The sequence below is a fragment of the Zeus faber genome (genome assembly GCF_960531495.2).
Source record: "Zeus faber genome assembly, chromosome: 9".
Lineage (NCBI taxonomy): Eukaryota > Metazoa > Chordata > Actinopteri > Zeiformes > Zeidae > Zeus > Zeus faber.
This window is the reverse complement of record NC_137197.1, coordinates 17091299-17112100: the sequence shown is the minus strand read 5'-3', so window position 1 is coordinate 17112100 and position 20802 is coordinate 17091299. Positions and strand designations below refer to the sequence as shown.

The 20802-nt window shown below is 41.3% G+C and overlaps 1 protein-coding gene across 1 annotated transcript; it reads right to left on the bottom strand.

Annotated features, from left to right (window-relative positions):
- Positions 1 to 444: 444 nt before the first annotated feature.
- LOC307234777 (prolactin-releasing peptide receptor) lies at positions 445 to 7989 on the bottom strand (the record flags this gene model as incomplete). Its single annotated transcript, XM_080006640.1, has 7 exons — positions 445 to 536; positions 2157 to 2272; positions 4342 to 4441; positions 5029 to 5035; positions 5411 to 5602; positions 6615 to 7012; positions 7536 to 7989. The coding sequence occupies 7 exons, from the start codon at positions 7987 to 7989 to the stop codon at positions 445 to 447; spliced, it is 1359 nt and encodes a 452-aa protein (XP_079862766.1).
- Between the last annotated feature and the right edge of the window lie 12813 nt (positions 7990 to 20802).

Sequence of the window (20802 nt, the reverse complement as noted above, 5' to 3'; positions counted from 1 at the left end):
ATAAGTATGGCGTCTCAGCGTCAAGCATCTCATCGCGCATTACCGTTCTCAGTCTCTCCCGGCCTCGCTTATCGACCAATTTGCTTAACCTGGTCCTAGGAATGGAACTCGGTCGTTAAGTGACAAGTACCTGTAGTTCAAATTGGTCACCAATGGCAGGCATTAGATGGGATGGGGAGGGGGCAGGCTTAATAACCTGGTTTAGCTTGCCAGTAACTTGACATGTGTGACAAGTTCTGATGTATTCTGACATACGGATGGAGGATGGAGGCCAAAAGGAGCACCGTAAAATACATTCACACGTCTTCTGACGCCATATACCATGACTGATCATGAGACAGCTGCAAAGCGAAATATATTGCGTATATTATTAAATTTGGCTGGTACTTCAATTTGGATAGTTGGATTTTCCCACCCCTAACTCACCACAAGGCACCAACTTCCTCACCACACCTTGTCCTTCACCTCTGCAATAGGGATTGCAGTTGCCAACACCTCCTTAATGGAGGGATATGACTGCTGCTCTGCTACCAGCTCTGCATGTGAAACAGACATCGGAAAGTCAGACAAGCTTACACATCTGTTTAACTGTTAATCACAGGACTGAATTAACAAATGGAGGTGGAGGAACATCTGGCCACACGTGCCCTTTCCCAAGAATGAGATGGACTCCTTCCAGCAAAGCCGGTGCTCCGTGATGCACACCTACCCCTGCACCAAATCTGAAGAGAGATGCAGCCTGTGCACTGGAACAGACAAGAGAGACAAGCCCATACCCCGAACTAGCGCTGAATCACCAGTATCAGACTTTGAAAAAGGGAGAACTGACGCCAGAATAAATTAATCCAACATGCCTGAGTCTCTCAGGACACCTTCTCACTGTGCTCTTGTCAGGGAAACAAAACCATGTGACATGAAAGCCAAATAAGCATCATCATCATAAGGATCTTTCTTACACACCTGAAAGAAGGTAGGTCCGAAATCACACTCACCACTGGAGCAGCTAATGCCCTAGACTTTACATTCATCTGTCGGTTATTTTCTTTAGAGCATAGCAATCCACTTTCACATGTCCCTTTTTGCGACAGAAGTGACATACTAGTGTCTCGGATCGAACGATAAGATGCCCCGTGCATTCTGTGCCAAATGCCTCCCCCGCTGGATTTGTTCTCACATTTCCTCCAATCACTGATTGGAGGAAATGTCTTGACTGTGAGTCAAGACATACTGATCTGCTAACGCAGCTGCCTCATCTACTGTTTTTACTGGTATATATGTGGCAATACGACTGAGAACTGCATTTTTGAACTGTTCCAAAACAATAACATCACATAATTCCTCAAAACTTTCCACATCAGAAGGTGTGCGCCATGATTCAAAATATTACGCAAGTTGCCTATCCTCCTCATTCCTCACTGATGCATAACTCAAGCTATCAGTCACAGACAAAGCAGAATATGCCTTCTGCACCTTCCCGGCTAGTACACACTGCAACACGATTATGCGATCAGCATCAGGCCAGCCCCTAGCGTCAGCCACTCTTTCAGAGTAACAGTAAAAAGCAGTAGAAAATAGTAGTTTCAGGGTCCCTCTTATTGAACATCGGAACAAGCCACAAATGACTCACCACATCAAAATCCAAAGGGGAGCGGTCACCAAAAGAAAAATCTCCACCTAGCCCTTGACCAGCTTCTGGGTTCAACCAATCTTCTCTGATCAAACTTAATTTCTCACGCTCTAAAGTGATGCTAGCCTGCTCTGTGTCAATTCCTTATCAACTTCAACCTGATGTTTTAACTTTTCATACATTCTGTTGTTGAAAACACTGGGCAGACCCCACCAGTAGCACCCTCAGCAACACCCCGCTGTACCCAGCAACACAATAATCTCATACAAGTTAGCCTTTAAAATAGACTTAACTGTGTCCTTGAGCCTTTTGTCCCTGATTTCAATCTTATAGTGGTCCACAGTTTTCAACAACTGCTCTTTTGTGCAGCCATCTAAAGATAAGTCTGATGAGTTAAAAAAAAAAAATCCTCAACATGAGCCGTTTTACAAACCCAGACCAGTAGAACGCAGTAGTCAACACACTGGCTGCAACAAGGCAAAATGGAGCAACCCCTCTATCAGCCAAACCAAATATTAAACGTACTCACCCCTGGTCTTTATGAGGTCTCTTACAGCGGATACTAATGCACTGAAGACCGACGGTATGGCGAAGCGACCAGCCACCGGCAACCCCCCCACACAGCCATGCTCCTGAGATGACGCTCTAACCACGTTCACCCCAACACCACAAAACATAAAGGAGCAATGCTGCTATGCCTGACAGGGGGAAAATAGCTTTACATTACATTTAGAAGACGCTTTTATCAAAAGCGACTTATAATTATTCAAACACCGACGGACGCAGCCATCAGGAGCAATTAGGGGTTAAGTGTCTTGCTCAAGGACACTACAGCATGCTAGCAAGAGGAGCCTGGGATCGAACCAGCAACCTTTAGATTACTAGACGACCAGCTCTACCTCTACCTCCTGACCTACCATCCCCCAGTTAGCTCCAAAACAATTACACACCAGCATGTCGACTTACTGCAATACGACTTACTTTCCTTTGGTCAAACAAATCGACAACTCCAACCATGCCCTATGAACAAAGACACTCAGCTCACCCAGGAGTTTTCTGCGACCTCAATTACAAAGAATGAGGTGCAAGCCAGAATATGAAAATTAATCACGGATGGGTCCCTCCACTCAGACTGCCTGGGACAACAGCACCTGGACGCGTTTAAACACAAAGAGGATAACCAATTAAATGCACACAATCATAACACCTAGGTATCAAAAACCATGACAAAGGACAGGAGGTGACACAAGGAGTCAAAGCAAAGAGTTAAAGCAAAGAAACAACTATGAATGTCAATTTATATTCAATGGCGGAGATGTGGACGCGGGTCATTGTGACTTGGACTCGAGTTAACTCAAGCAACTGTTTGCTGACTTGCAATAACTTAAAACTTAACATAAATGACTTGAGACTCGATTTGGACTTTGAAGTTAAAGACTCGTGACTTGAGTTGAGACATGATGACTCAAATGACTTGTTTGTGTTCATTTAGGTCTTCAGTTTAAATATTATATTAATTATAAAATCTGAAAATGTTCAACGTTGTCAATGTTCACAGTAGAAGTGTCAATGTGATGTTACCCAGTGTGAGCGCACACTGGGAAATGGCATTGTCATGATTGGCAGGGGTGACTCCAGGATATTTCAAATAAGGTGGCACAGGGGGGACCAAGAACCAGTCAGGGGGAGGCCTGACTGGTTCTGACTGTTTTTATTTGTCCGCTGCGGTCTACTGCGCAAAGAGCTGGTCCGCAGTGATCGTGCCACGCCTTTAGACACGTTCTTGAAACAATTCTCCATAAAAAGTAAAAAAAAAAAAAAGTAAAAAAAGATGAATTAAAATTTGAACAGTTGTCAAACAAGCAATATTTTGTTGATTGAGAATAAATTAAGTAATAAATAAGCTTTGATAAAGTCATTTATTTTTGTTTGATTACATTTATTTCACTGAATACCAATAATTATAATACAAATTAAATTCATGGTCATACTTTTTAAACAGGTTAGATAGATTGGCTAATAATATCATTAAGAGACAGATACTAATACTTGTTCTTTTCTCTTCATAAAAAGCATATACTGCAGGTAAGACTGCAGTATCCTGGAGGAAAAAAATGTCTTAACTAAGGACTTGACTTGACTTGACGTAACCTGTGATTTGACCCAAGGAAAAATGACTTGGGACATGCTTGAGACTTGGACCAAATGACTTGAGACACTTGGATTAGATTGACTTGGTCACATGTCTGTGTGGTGTGGGGATGGTCTGGTTGAGCAGCTACACCTGACCTGGATCTTGGTGATTGGGTCAGAGTGGTTGCATATGTGTTGCTCGTTGGTTGGTCTAACGAGCAGCAGGTAAAACCGCCATCCCCAAACACACTCAGGATAGGAGCCCTATCATGACATGTTTGATCTACTGCTGGCTAATTCCAGCTGGCCCACTCTCTACAATAAACTGGTGTCTACAACCCACCGTCTTCTGTGTCTCTGTGCCGGAGGCCCCTGAAAGCGACACTTGGGTGGCGTGTGGTAGGCAAGACTCCCACAGTGGCACATGTGCAGGGACTCTCCAGCAAAGGGAAGCGAAACGGAGGGGGATTCCGAAGATGCCCAGCAGCCACCGTCAGGACCATCCAGCAGCCCAGCAGCATGGCCACCCCTCCAAGCAGCCCCCGCAACAGCCAAATCCATCCGCCCCTTCATCAGCCAACACAGCAGCCCGAGCCCCCATGCTCGGGAAGGGAGGAGGGGGCAGCCTGTCGTCGCCCTGGGGGTAGGAGGCTAGTCGACCCTGCTGGGGAACCAGGTCCTCTGGAAGGGGACCAGATGGTTTTTGTTTTTTTTGGACATTTGTTTGTTTAAGGTATGGAAACCCTGTTTGGGAGTCCGTTTTTTTTTTTTTGTTTTTTTAATATTATTTAAGGTATAGAAACCCTATACTGCTGCAGAGTCTGCTTTAAACATTTTTTTTCACTTTTATTTCTGCTTGGTGAGGGTGGGGGGTAGGCTTTGGCCAGGGTAAATTCACCCTGGCCCCACCATGTCTGTATGGTGTGGGGATGGTCTGGTTAGCAGACACACCTGACCTGGATCTAGGTGATTGGGCCAGAGTGGCTGCATACCTGTTGCTCGTTGGTTGGTCTAACGAGCAGCAGGTAAAACCACCATCCCCACACACACTCAGGATAGGAGCCCTGTCATGCATGTTCTATCTGCTCCTGGCTAATTCCACCTAGCCTTCTCTCGTCAATAAACTGATGTCTACAACCCCCTGTCTCTGTGTCGGAGGACCCTGAAAACGCCACTTGGGTGGCGTGTGGTGGGAAAATTGCCACAGTCTGATACTTGGAACAACGGGCCCAGGTGTTCCCAATAAACAACGACCCAACCACACCTACTGGACACCTGCAACACAAAACACAAAGACCAAGAAAAGCAGCCAGCCCAGCAGACTAAAGAGGCCGGGTCGTCACCGTGTTTATGCCCTAGACTCTGTTTGGGTTGCAGAGCCTGCTCAGTGTTTGTTGCGGGAACTGTGATTTGATGTCCAATAGCAGTTCCTGGCGGAAAGAAAAGGAATATTCTGCTGCCTCAGACGTGGAAGTCTGTGTTTGGAATGCTTGCGGCTTGTGCTGCATCAGTCAGTGGAGCCAGGACCAGGTCAGGACTCCGTTTGGAGAGAGCCTTGGACATGGGGCTCAGGTAGGTAGCGGCGTTACGTGATGCAAAGTGGGAAATAAGGGTCCCCCCCTGGATGTGCCCCTCTTCCGCAATCCTCACCTGGGGATTGCGGCAGTACCAGATATATCCCTTGAGGTGCATGCGGACCTTGCTGTGCAGGGACGCGTAGATAAAAGGGTTGTAGCAGGCAGAGCTCATGGCCACTAAGTGACAGCAGATCTGCAAGACGTTCACATAGCGCTTCCCTACGATGTGGTAGTCTGGGTCTAGGTCCAGCAACAGATTCAGCACCTACAGAGACATGGGACTACTTTAAATCGCATTTCATATAATATAAAACCAAAAAAACAAAGAAAAAACTGCTAATGGAAATCATTATTACAATGCAGTGCACATGCTCAAGAAACCCATTTATATACAGTAACTCAAATATTTCAAATCACTAATGATCTAGGGCACTTCTTGGACATTTAGTATGCCTGATGAAAGCCTACTAACACAACCATCATTTATATTATCATTAAATCCTAATTAATCTGGCCTTCGTCTGGATGGTTCATTATGGTTCATTATAGTTTGGTGGTCATAATGTAGGTTTGTGTGCACAACTGCACAATGATTTGCAGTTATTTAAATACTTAAAGTGCATATGATTTATCATTCCATGGACGGTTGACGCTTCACAATACTTCATGTTTCACTTCCCCATTTAGTTTGTGATAAAAACAAGTCACTATATCATGGGTGTTAAAGATGTGGCCTGCGGGCCAGGCCACATCCTGCCTATGGGATGATTTGAATTGAGATTCAGTTATTATCAAATCAAAATTTTATATGATTTCATTCATCTGTATGGGCGATTTTGTCTACATGTGTGCAATTTGTATGAATAACAGATGCTGCTGAATCCCTTGCAGTTGTGTTGAGATAGAAATATAACAGTTTTTTTAGAATATATCCAGAATTTCCCTTCAGGGATTAATGATTAATAGAGTCAATCTAGTTGCTCTTTGTTCAAAAAAATTTAACGGAAGTCATGAAATGAAACGTTTGCCTTGAAAAGCAGCCTCTGCAATGTAATTTGCCTGATTCCAACTTTATCAGCCCTAAAGAGCATCTGTGTGGCTCACGTGCACATGCACATGTACAGACCTCTAACCATGATTTTACAAAATTAATCAGACCAACATGAAGTCACATTTTGCCCAATCCGGCCGATGACATATAATTAGTTGGACACTCCTATGACACCCCCTGCTCTATGTTCTTCCAAGCTGATCCACATACAGGTTGATGGACCTACCTGCAGGGGGAGCCAGCAGAGGGCGAAGGCCAGCACGGAGGCCACCAGCAGGGAAAAGGTCTTCTTCCTCCTCTGACTCAGGCGTTCCTGGTTGTGGTACGTCTCCCCAGGCAGCGCGTGGCGTTTCAGGTTGACCGTAATAGCACAGTAGGAGATGCTGACCGACAGTAGTGGGATCATGTAGGATGCGACGAGAATAAAGCAGGAGTAGAGAAAGCGCAGATGGCCACCATTGGGCCAGAACTCCTCACAGACGACCAGGTCGATGGCATTAGGCCGTAGGTCCAGATAGCGCGTGTAGTAGGAAGAGGGGAAGGCCAGGGCCAGTGATAAGACCCAGACCCCCATAGCCACAGCTCCACAGCCCCACACTGAGATCCTTCTTCGAACTGGGTGAGCTGAGAGTTAAAAGATACAAGAAAATTTTGTGAAAACATGTAAAAGTTTTCACAAATATGACTATTACTATTTTATAGTCTATGGCAAAGTGTCAAAAAGCTTAAAGGGCCATACAAGTGGCAAATTGAGTTTCAGCTTGTTTACTAGTCAGACATATATATATATATTTTTACCATTTTCCTGATTATACTGTAGCTCACATTTTTTAGATCTCTTTTTTGGGGATTTTGGAAGATTGTAATAATATGGTGAGAACCGATCTTAAAATGTTCTCCTCGTAAAGTATATATTTAGTATATTTTGTATTGGTTCATTCCATTTGAAAGGTGGAATCATCATTCCTTTAATATGGAATTGACAGGAATCCAGGAATAAACAAACAGAAAATAGGGCAACGTTGAGTAACTTTGACAAAAATGTGTTACCCTAATTGTTAGTGGGACCAGGAGATCATTTTAAGATAGGTTTAATATATAATAATAATATATAATATATAATAATGATATGAGCTGCATGTCTTACCTACAACCACATAGCGGTCCACTGCGATGGCGGTGAGGGAGAGTGCCGTTGCGAAGACGGTGCCGCACTGCAGCAGAGGGACCAGGTGACAGAGTGGCCGTCCAAACGTCCAGCCGTGGCTGTCGAATGCGTAGGACGCCGTCAGGGGAACGCAGCTCAGACACATCAGCAGGTCTCCAGCCGCCAGGTTTCCTATGAAGAAGTTGGTGGCGTTGTGCAGCTTCTTGTCGGTCAAGATGCAGACCAGCAGGAAGCAGTTCCCGATGCCGGCCACGGCCACGAGGAGGCCGTAGAGCGGTAGGAAGAGCGGCTTGAAGCGCAGAAGGAGCTCCATGCCCGAAAACACGTCCAGAAGGTTGGTGTGGTTGAACTCTTGACCTCCATCGGATAGTTTCCCCTCTCTCGCAGTGTTGTTTGTAGCCCCATGGAGGTCCTCGTCCACAAAGATATCCATTTTTGTGAGGCAAATTCCGTCCTTTTTGCCTTTTCCTGAAAACTCCCTCCTGTGATGTCAAGAACAGCAAAAGACAATCGAATAACTTATTTAAGTAGGTTTTTGGGACATTTCATAACACTTTTGAAGACACATCTACAGGATCTAAATCTTTCTTTTTTTCTTTAAAAAAATTAAAAACACCTACAATACACAGAACAAATACAACTTGGAGGAGCTGCATATACAATTAAACTTGTTTTAACTTATATTTGTTTCATGTCTGTTCTGAACATTATTAAAGTATTCTTCACTATTGGTAATGATAATTTTCATAATACATAAACATGGGCAGCACATCAAATCCACACTACTCGTACCTCAATGAATTAACATTAAGATAACTATAACTCTTTTATTTTATTTAAACTGTGGTGTCAGCGTGCTTGGCATACAACACAGAGTATTTGTATGCCATTGCATCTAGGACAGAGTTAGTCTGCAAGTGGAATTTAAATTCTCAACCTGCAATGCAACTCTTTATTATTTCTTTAATCATCAAGAACTGCTGCTATAACTCTGTCCTGTTAACGACCTGTGGGATGACAAGAGCACAGTTTTCTGTTGTACAGACCCGCCACCAGCCCCCCTCTTTGGAGAACAATTTTACCATGTGTGGGGATGGTGTGGTGAGCAGCCAAACCTGACCTGGATCTAAGTTATTGGGATCAGGATGGCTGCATATCTGTTGCTCGTTGGTTGGTCTGACGAGCAGCAGGTAAAACCGCCATCCCCACCCACACTCAGGATAGGAGCCCTGTCATGACATGTTCTATCTGCTCCTGGCTAATTCCAACTGGTCAACTCTCTACAGTAAACTGGTGCTTTCAACCCACTGTCTTCCGTTTCTCTGTGCCAGAGGGCCCTGAAACGCCACTTGGCTGGCATGTAGTCGGAGAAACTGCTCCACCATGTTTGGGTCTATCAACAACTAATCACTACTCAAAGAGGGGGAGAGCCACTACGGATGAGACAAATAAGATTGAGTGTTAAAATACTGCATTTTCCTCTTCCAATCAAATTCCCTCCATGTTGGGCTGTTTATGTCCTGCTTTGGACATTTCCTCCCATTCTTCATCCGTTACTATAATCCATATTGTTAATCATTAGATTAATGTTGTGGTGCTTTATACATTTATGATATAACCCTTATTTTGTCTATCCCTCTGTAAATTACACTAATAGTTCCTCTAGTTTGGATGGTCTTTCTGGAGGTAATGTCTTCAATTTGTAGAAGTCATGGGCTGGTAGATTAAATTCCTCTGTGTGTGATAAATTTTCTTCTGACCAAATTTTTTTAGGACCACATTTTCAGCTTTCCCCTGTTCCGTTCATTATTAATCTTGAGCTTCTTCTTTGTTGTTTCAGTCAAGAGTGGAAGTGATTCCAAAGGTACATTTTCACATAAATTTTGCTCCAGTTGCTCCACCTACACCACATCTGTCTCTTTAGTTGCACAGCACATAGGTCTAAGCTGTGCTTCCCAATAGTATAAGTTAGTAGAGAATTCAATTTCTTACATTCAAGTGCTGGAAACCCATCACAATTTTGGACTGCAATTAAGACAATGAAGAATAGCTCCACCCCACCTCTGCCCCAACAGTTACTGTCTGACTCTGCTCCCTAAAATGACGAGGTGGAGATTTATAATGCATTTAATAATCACTCCATAAATGCCAGGCCAAATATTTGATGGATTGAACCCCTTAGATATTGCAAATCAGGTGAGACAGCATAATCGAAAGGAGACCTGACACCCTAGCCTTGAACTCTCCAATAAATGGAGTGACCGTACATTCCCTTTTGGCCCACTCACTGAAATGGAATTGGGTGACTCCCTTGAAAATAGACCCCAAAAAGTCTACGGTAATTAAGAGAGTGCCCTACTACAAGTATCTCGGTATATTTATTGATGAAAAGCTGTCCTTCAAAATACATTTTGAGGAGCTAACTAAAAGACGAGGAGTGAAACTTGGGTTCATTTTAGAAATAGATCATGCTTTTCACATGAAAATAGGAAGCTTTTAGTACAGTCTAGCTTCCTGTCATTACGGTGAAATTATCTATGTGCACGCCGCCTCTACCGCTCTGAAACAGCTTGACACTGTTTATCACCCAGCACTTTGCTTTATTACTGGGGATCATTTTAGAACTCACCATTGTAACCTTTGTCAGGGGGAGGGATGGCCGTACCTGGCCACCAGGAGAACGCAGCATTTTCTCCTCTTTGTTTACAAAGCTGTCTCACGCAAGCCACCAAAGTACCTGACATCACTCAACAAAAATGGAATTCAACTCATTTCCGGACCAGATCTGGGCTTTGTTTGGTTCTAGAGGTCCCTCAAGTTAAAGCCGAGCTGGGAAGAACCGCTTTCCGCTACCGTGCTCTGAAAGCATGGAATGACTTTCAAAAGACTTAGAGATTGGATGCCTCAGTCCCTTTGGGCAGTTTTAAGGAACTTTTGGGTGATTTTGATGTAGGGATCTGCAAATGTTGTGGTTAAAAGTTTTATTTCTGTTGTTTATATTTTATTTATTGATTGCCAATGTTGTTGTATTTATGGTCTTTTGATATTTGTATGTACTGTATGATCACTGACACAAGGGCACCATCGAAAACCAGACCTCAGTCTCAATGGCTTTATAAATAAAGGTTCAATAAAAATAAATTATGTCAATCCAACCCTCCCTTCTCTTTCGAGCAAAGAAGTGTCTCCTATTTTATTCTATTCTATTTTATTAAGTTTTTTTTATTTTGCCATGACATTTTTCACATGAATTTGTTCTAATATTTTCAAGGTAGAACTAGAAATCACGATAGGTAACGACTGGAGCAAAAAGAACAATCTTAGTAATAATATATTAATTCTTATCATTTTTATTCTCCCCATCAGAGTTGGAGGTAAAATCTCCCATCCAAACAAATCCTTCTTTATCTCAGTTATCAATTTCCCATAGTTTGCTTCGAATAGCTATGGTGTGATACAAGTAATAATAATACCCAGGTTTCTAACCCTTTATTAGTCCATTTAAAATGAACCCTTTCCCTTTAATTCTGCTGGACAATCCTCCTGAGAGCATCATATCATATATAACATACAGTATATGTTAATATATCATCTGCAAATAAAGACCCCACCCCCCGTCCCTTATTCCTTTGTCTTTATTAGATTTTTCATTCAGCCAACGGTTCAATACTCGCTGCGAATAGTAACGGACTCCTCTTTTCAGGTAGATAAACAATCTGAGCAACAACCTCTAACTCTGATCGGTGATTTTCTTTGAGGGTTTTTATACACCATTTTCACCCATTCTACAAAAGTGGAGTGAAAACCGCCCATGTATGGTATAGGAAGCTCCATTCTACCCGATAAGATGCCTTTTGTGCATCCAAACTGAGCATCATGGTACTGGAGGCTGGGGATTGTTTTTTCCCTGCATGACCTAAGACGTAATGTTCTCCAGACAGTGTTAGCACGTCGTCTACCAGGAATCAAACCTGTTTGATCCGGTTTGATAAATTTGGTTCTCCGTCTCTGCATTCTCTGTGCCAATATATTTGTTAATATTTTGAAGTCATTCCACAGAAAACGAATAAGTCTATATCCCTCACATGAAGTTGGATCTCTGACCAAGGTTTTTGGTGGGTTACCCGGCGAGCACAGTTAGATAATACTGGTGTGATGTCTTCCCCTAGAACCCATCGGTACCAGGGGATTTATTATTTTTTTTAAGAGTTTTTATAGTATCAGATATTTCCTGTAATGAAATTGGCTGTATCACTTCAGACGCATCTTTCTGCCAATAATGATGGTAAATGTAATATTTTAAGGAATGCCTGTGTTTTGCTTTCTATAAAATTAGACTCTGAATCGTGATATAGGTTCTTATACAGTAAAGATCTGCGAAAGCTTCCGCTATCTCTGCTGGCTTGACCATCATTTATTTGGAATTAGGATGTCTTCTTTTTTTAGTTTTAGTTTTGGGCCTTTCGGAAGTTGGAATGCTAATGAACGACTTGCGCTTTTGCCCATCTCATAATATCGTGGACTTTTAAAATGTGGAGCTCCTATCTGCTTTTTATGTTAAAAGTGCATCAAGTCTACGCCTGAGGTTTTTCAGTTCAAGGAGTTTGGAGTTGGAGTCCGATGTTCTTTTATGTTCTCACTCCAGTTTTATGATTTTACCCTAACACGTTCTATTATTTTCCCTCTTATTACTAACCTCTTAAAAGTAACTATAACTAACTTTTCCCATGGTCATTTATTTGAACTTATTCCTTTAAAATTTGTTTTAGTTCCTTTACCACCTTCTCATCTGATTGGATTAACAAATTAAGTCCCCGGTATTAAACATAAACAAAAAAAAAGATTCTTTACCAATAGCTACAATTAGTGTAAGAAAAAAAGGTGAAATCCTTCCCTCTAGGGTTATTTCTCCATGGATTAGTAAGACCGAACTCTATGATAATATATTATAATATTTTATATATGATATATATTATAATTTATTATAATTATATATATATATATATATATATATATATATATATATATATATATATATATATATATATATATATATATATATTTTTTTTTTCTTTTCTTTTTTATGTGATTGGTCTCTGTTCTGGCAGCAACCTGTGCTATTCTGTACCATATTGAAATCCCCACCCATTAATATCACCTCCTTTCCATTACATAAGCTATGTTTTTGAAGAATGTCTCCTTCTCCTCATTTGGGGGATAGATATTTAGTACAGAGATAGTCATATCTCCTATGGAGCCAACAACCAGCAACCATCTTCTCATATTATCTTTGATCACTTTCTCTGCATAAAATGGTAGATTTATTAATTCATTTGGCTACGCCCCTTTTCTTGCCTTATGAAGCGTGAAATACTTGGTTTGCCGCTCCCTTTTCAGTTTTTTACATTCACTCTCAACTGGGTGGGTTTCTTGTATCAAAGCACTTGAACAGTGTAGTTTCTTCGGTTGGCTCACTATCTTCCTCCTCTTGATGGGATGATTTGAACCGTGGCCATGATAAGATGTGACATTTCACCTACTGTGCAGAACGCCACACAGTAAAAAAGGACATTCAGTAGACATCTCTTTCAGAAATAATTTGTAATAACAAGAGAATATTATGACTCCCAAAAGTCCCATGACCAGCGAGATGTGACGAAATAGCACTATATGCACCTGCAACTTCCCAGCTGTAATGCCCGCGAGGTGGAGCTTTGATTGGATCCGATTTGAAAATGAGTGCACATGGTCGACGGTTTTCACAGATCCCATCATGTCTGTTGTTGCCCACTTTGCCTGGTGTGTTTTAGACCTTCTCACATGGTAACACTGTTGCCATGGCGTTAGGGAACCCATAGACCTGGGAGCTAATTTCTGGGATATGAACTAAGAGCCAGGTAGCTCAGGAGGTAGAGCTAGTAATCTAAAGGTTGCTGGTTCAATCCCAGGCTCCTCCTGCTAGCATTCTGTAGTGTCCTTGAGCAAGACACTTAACCCCTAATTGCTCCTGATGGCTGCGTCTGTCAGTGTTTGAATAATTGTAAGTCGCTTTGGATAAAAGCATCTGCTAAATGTAATGTAAAAGCAAATAAAACCTGTTTCTCTCTATCATCAAATTAACAATATCGACGTATGAGTAAAATATATTGTGGAATTCAAAATTTTCATTGCTTTACAGGGCACAGCCATCCTTTTTTTCCCCCATCCTTAATTTTCTGTCTCAGAATTTCTTTCTCATTTGCATTCATCACTTGGCCTTTCTGACCTGTCTGTCAGATCATTACCTTTTCCAGCAGCACAGCAGAACCTCTGACATCATATAATTATTGATCTGACATTCAACATTTATCAAATATAATAGACATTAGAAATGTCAGTCAGCTTGTTGAGTTCTCCGAGGTGGGGCATTGCACATTTATTTATTCTTTGCCAAATTGAATTTGATTTTAAAACAATAATCCTTCTTTCAAGCTGAGCTCTAGGGCCCCGACCGCCCTCAGGGTGAACCTCCTACAGCCCCAAGAACGATGATTTTGCAGCCCTGTTCTACTGCTACATGTGAGTACGGTGCTTGTTTTTAAGAATGTCTCATTAAGGAAAAATACATTATTTCAAAAGCTTTTTGATGTTACTTTTTCTTTTTTCTTCTTCTTCTTCTTGTAGAAAATATTTTGCCAAAGAAAAAAGCTCTATCTGGTGAATGAGATGTCAAAGTCAGGGTGCAAACCGTTTGAAGGGATAGTGTATTCTCTGTCTACAGGGATCATAGTGCAACCTCATTCCCTTCCATTGGGCGCCTCATCAGCTTCCCTTAATTAGTTCTGGTTCCCATTTTTTATCAGTATGTTTTTATAGTTGATATATATATCATTTAATTGAATAAATTATGAAATATCAAAAAGAAAACAAATAAACATTTCTATATCATTGGAAATAACACAATGTGTGTGTGCGTGCGTGCGTGCGTGCGTGCGTGCGTGCGTGCGTGTGTGCGTGTGTGTGTGTGTGTGTGTGTGTGTGTGTGTGTGTGTGTGTGTGTGTGAATATATGCAACAAATTGAGATGATGACTGGTTCTTACCTGTGCCGATCTTTGATACGTTAGATATTAAAATATTCGCCTTCGGCTCCGTTGTTTTGCAAATAAAATCCTCCCTTTATTCCTTGAACCGTGTCCCTCTGTTGCTGCTCAGCGTTTCCAGTGAGAAAATATAAATTCCTGAGAGAGAGAGAGAGAGAGAGAGAGAGAGAGAGCAAGAGAGAGAGAGAGAGAGAGAGAGAGCTATGGATCAGCTTGACTGGCAATGATGTGAAATCACAGTGAGGGAGCAGAGAGAGATAGTGGGGGGAGCACACCAGTCTTGATGGCTCAAATCTTTACAAATCTTTTGTGAGCCCATGTTCTGCCAGCAAAAATCCATATTTTCCCATCATCATGATCACCATTGTCACAGACTCTCTCTCTCTCTCTCTCTCTCTCTCTCTCTCTCTCTCTCTCTCTCTCTCTCTCTCTCTCTCTCTCTCTCACACACACACACTCTTGGATAGTCTATTATTTGCCCTCGGGGAGAAGGTGACTCCTTCTTCTTTAATGTTAGATGAAAGACGTCTGTGGCTCGGGTCTCTAACTCGGCAGGATGCTCAACAATGCAGAGCGAGAAGACACAATGGTGAAAAAGGGAGAGTCAATATTTCATTTTTCCAGTCTTTCCATTCACGCAGCACAAACACATACATAACAGACAGACAGACAGACGGACAGATACACCGTCTATGGATTATAAATAAAATCTTCACCTTTCAGTTTATATCGATTTTATATTGAACCTTCTCAAACACAATCTGTTTTTTCCTTTCCTGCAGTACTACCTCGTACGAGCTTCACGATTGTTAAAAAAAATCAAGGAAAACAGGTTCTTGAACGCCACTCATTGCTCTTTTTCGTCCACCTTTGTTGTCAGAGTTGTGATTTCGAAACACTTCGCCCCCGATCGTCTTTTCCTTAAGCTCGGTAAACGAAACCGCCTGAGCAATTTGAAAAGAAATAGAGCACTCGGCGCAAAACAATGTTCTGGCAAATGGGGAGGTCCGAAAGCACAAAAGCAGAGGAGGGAAGGTGGCAGTAATATAGGAGTGGAAAGAGAGAGAACGCGAGAGAGCGAGAGAGAGAGTAATACAACCACAGGGAGGCTGGAAGGCTTGAGCTGCTTAAATTTGAATTCTCCCTCTCTCTAAATTGTATTTTAAGTCCAAATTGTGTTTGTGTGTCAAATATCTGAAGAATGAATCTGTTGATAGATAGATAGATAGATAGATAGATAGATAGATAGATAGATAGATAGATAGGTAGACAGACAGACCGACCAAAGGTCCAATCCCGGAGCTCAGATTTTGTAGCACATTTGACTGCTAATTTGCCGTACACCAATGTGTACACACATTATATAGGTATTTATTTATTTACTGATTATTTATTTATATTATATTATATATATTTATTTTTTCAAGATTTGCATTATATATAAATATTATATATTATATTATATTATATTATGTATTATACACGTTTCTAAGTAAATGCATATTTTATGTAGATATTTTAACTAACTAACTAACTAAGAGTTTAACTGTTACATTTTTTCTTAATTGTTTATATACGTTTTGTGAAAACATTCCTAATATTCTCAGAACTCTACACTCAAATCCAAAAACACACACACACACACACAAAAGGCAAAACTCCATGTGGTGGGGAGATGTGGTGGTTTGAGCAGCCAGACCTGACCTGGATCTAGGTGATTGGGTCAGGGTGGCTGCAAACCTGTTGCTCATTGGTTGGGCTAGTGAGCAACAGGTTAAAACCCCCATCGTCACACACACACTCAGGAGAGGAGCCCTGTCATGACATTCTCCATCTGCTCCTCGCTAATTCCACCTAGCCTCTTCTCTGCAATAAACAGCGTTGTCTACAACGTCTTTTGTGTCTCTGTGCGGGAGGGGCCTGGAAACAGGCGGAACTACCACACTCCACAAATCTCCTGCAAAATGAAACTCTGCATTCAAAACAATGTTATGTCTTCTAAAAATGCCATTTTGTGTTGATATGACACAACACACCATCATATGAATAAACATTGTAAGAACCAATTGAGCAATGATGTGCTCAATGTAAAACACTACTATGAATGGAAAACACTAGTATGAATGGAAAACACCACTATGAATGGAAAACACTACGATGAATGCGAAACACTAGTATGAATGAAAACACTACTATAAACGGAAAACACTACTATGAATGGAAACACTAGTACAAATGCCTTAGCAAGAGACATCTTTTTCATGTTCAGTGCTTTAATTACTAAAATGAATCCTCCTTGGTCTCCCAGTATTCATATTTTTTCATGTTTCCGTTTCATTCTGGTCATCTCCTAAGGCCGTGTCACGTGTGCTTTGCTGTCACTGTCACTCCCCTTCCCTTCACCTTCATGAGAGTAGATTTCTCACCTATTCTCATTTCGGAAAGTCCGGACAATGGACGCTGCTGTGAACCTGCTCAAGTTTGGTTGTACTCTCTGCCCAGCCTGGCCCGCATTTCATCAGAGATCATGGCTCTCCTTGGCCTTGCTCTTCGTCTTCCTCGTCCTCCTCCTCTTACTCTCACCCCTCTTGCTATGCCTCTCTCTCCTATGTTGGCATCCATGGCTCCAAAACAGAACGACACGCACTTCCCTGCAACATGTGTTTGCCCATGTGCTGAGTCAGTGGGATAGTAGGAAATTAAAGTTTCGCATTTCGAATGGCAGTTTGGCATGCCAAATGTAGATAGTTGTGTGTAGCGTTTTGAAAATAAAAGTGTGGATTTAGTTCAGGGGATGCACACGAGCTTGTGGTTGAGGTTGTGGTCACTGTGTCTCTAGGACCAGTGCTGGTGTGTGAACAATTGAGAAAAACTGCAAACTGTCTCCTTGTGCATGATTGTGAGACAATTCATCTGCCCCATCAGCTGAGCCCTTTTGATTGCAGCGCGACGCCCCTGTCTCTGCTGCGAGACACGTTTGAAATTATTATGATTACTGCCGAACTCCGATGTTTGGGAGTTTGTGGTAATCAGGCCAGGATCTCAGCTAATTTAAATTTAACACTCTGCCTTTGGACTCTATAGCGGACTTGGATTCCTGTAGTTACCGTGAAGCAAGACGGATCTCAACCCCGTCTCATTCTTAATATACACATGTATATGTGTATTTGCAGAAATGAAGAGAAACAGAGAGAGCAATATACAGTAAAGCGAAAGCGACCTACAGTATCGTAATAGAGGTGACAGGATGTTAACAGACACGGGTTAAAGATGTGATTAAAAGACGGTTTGTAGAGTGCAAGTGAGGATGCAACATTAATGTGACAAGTAGGATGGAATTGACGAATATATTTATATAGTATAAAGTATATTATAAGGCTGCATTTTATTTTTTTCCACTTGGGCAAAAGAGCTCCCCGCTCTCCGATTCCCCAGTGTCCCAGCAGGAGCTGGATAAAGTATTTATTGTATTTTATTCTATATATTTTTTATCTTATTCTATAAGTATTCCACTTACTGTATTACGTTTTAGGAGTCAGTTAGTCGATCTATTAGAAAGGAATTTTCTACTTTTTATTTTATTTTATTTTTGTACTTTTTCCTAGGACTTATTGTGTGCTATCACCGGGTGCGTTGCATTACATTTCACTGCATATATGTATGGAAGTATGTATATGTATGTGACAAATAAAAATCTTGAATCTTGAATCTTGAATCTTGAATAAAGGACACCCCCAAATGCAAATGACAAGAAAGGCACACCAAGAAATAGCAAGTGTGACTTCAGGCATGTATGTGAGCCTGCTCAGTGGCATTTCAAGTAATTGTGCCATGAAGTCGTGAAAAGTCAAGAAAATTTGCCTTGGATCCCAGAGCAATATTGAACCAACCCTGAGTGTGTGTAAGTGCGTAAGTAATAGATGTGAATTGAATTGTGATTATTGTTTTTCATATTTTATTGTGATTGTAGCAGCAAAAACGGCCTTCTTCACTCCCTGAAGAACGCCGTTTTGAGGCTCTTGACACGTGTACACTAATGCTTATTATTTTTTGAGAGAGGATGGCCAATTGAACATTTCTTATTTTTCTTCTTTTTTAAATGTTGAAGAAACCATGACAGATTCTAATGCTATGCCCCCATAGGCTGAAAGACTTGCAGGTTTGCACAGTGTGTCCAAGTGGGGTTATTTTACAATTAATAATGCGAGTTGTGAATTAACAAAGAAATCCTCGAGGGAATGTGAGGGATTTGTAGATGAAGAGTATTATGTGTTATTAGTTTTGTCCCAGGAAAATGGACAAGTTCTCCTGGAAATAACAATACATTATCGTAAATTCCCCTTCTCTGTCATCTCAGGATAGGCTGCATCTCCTTAGAGCGAACAAAATGAATTAAAAGTCACCATTGAGAGCCCATTTCTGCTCATGTTCTTACTAGTAGCGGCAGATGTTTGAATGTGGTGTGGTGCACCAGATGTCGTGGAATCCACTTACATGAAAACCCGTTACTCATGTCATGCAGTAGCGGGTTACCACTTCCGTTCACTTCTATTTGGCTGTCTGCCAGAGTAGGTACGTACGACTAGTTCTGCTCAGACAAACAGCGTACAAGCAGTACAACAAGGACTGATAACAACGATCGTTTGCATTTGGTGGAACCGCGAGAGAATGAAGACAAAAAAATAAAAACAACAAACAGGAATCACAGTGAAAGCTATCCATAATCTGTATGGAGGGAGAAACGTGATTGGGAATAGGCACGTTGTTATTATTGCTATCCAAGACCCTGTCAATCGTGGGTAACTCTAGTATCCACTTAAATCTAATTGATCCACATTTAAATATCGGATCTGTTTGCAGTGTACTGTCAGGGCTAGTGTGTGTGTGTGAGTATGTGTGTGTGTGTGTGTGTTGAAATTTACCACTGTTTACTTCAGCCTTAAGAATGGACAGTATGGAAAATAGGATAAGATTTATTGGAAAGAAAATGTCGTGCATGGTAGACAGCAGGCCACACAGACAGGACAAGCGGTAACATATGCACAGCAAGTATAAGTATTATGGGCCCAGCTGGAGAATGGGGTTTCAGACATCCTCATTGCAATTACACAAGTACTTGATCTTAGCAATGGCCACAGCTGTAACATAATTTGTTGCATAATTTGTTGTAATGATTTTGCTTCTCCGTTGAAGGCAATGAGACAGAAGTGGATGTCTCACCACCCCACCCCCCCCCCCCCCCCCCCCGCCTTATCTTAGACACACAGACAGAAACGTACCCACTAATTTGGTGTCTTTTACCTCGTGCATCAAAACAAGACATGAATTTATGATATTCACATTTTTATAACAGTTGAATGTCAACATTAGTGAAACAAACCAGAATCATACTACATCACCGCCATCTTGTGGATGTTTCCATTTGATCTCCTCATTATTATTTTTTCATTTACTTTAAGGTGTCAGAAAAAAAAACTATAAAAACAATTTAAAAAAATATATAGAACAATAAAAAGTACAACATTTGCAAAATTATTTAATTTTTCTAAAGTACACATCAAAAGAGCACTGTAATGAACCTAGAAAGTTTTATTAATTTCCCCCCAAAAAATTCTTATCATTTATACACAATTTCACAACTCTATGTGCTAGGAAAACATCATTGATAACATCTTTGAAAATCTCATATCTGATGGGAAACACAGCCTGGTCACTTACAGTATATGAGTGACCCTTAAAAAAGAATACACTGAAATGGCCAGCGTGTTACATATTACACCATCAACAAACTGGTAAAGAGGGATATACAATACATGTACTTGAAGTATAAAAATGCCTTAAATAAACTGCAGTTACTATTGATATCATCAATACCGTTTAGTTTCAAGGACCCCCGAGTCCTTCCTCCCTAGTCTCCTTAAGACTCTCCAAGGCCTCTTCGAGAGTGATCCTCCTCCACTCCACAGGAAGATGGGCTGGCTCCTGCTCATATTCCTCTGCAAACTCTTCATTGAACTTCACCATGACATGCCTGTGAATTCATCTATATTGAATTGCAGCTTTCCACAAAATAGCCAATACGTCACATATATTTGCATACAATACAAGTTTTTATACATCATTTTGATTTCTGTGTTTGACAACAGTATATGCTATAGTGTGGACG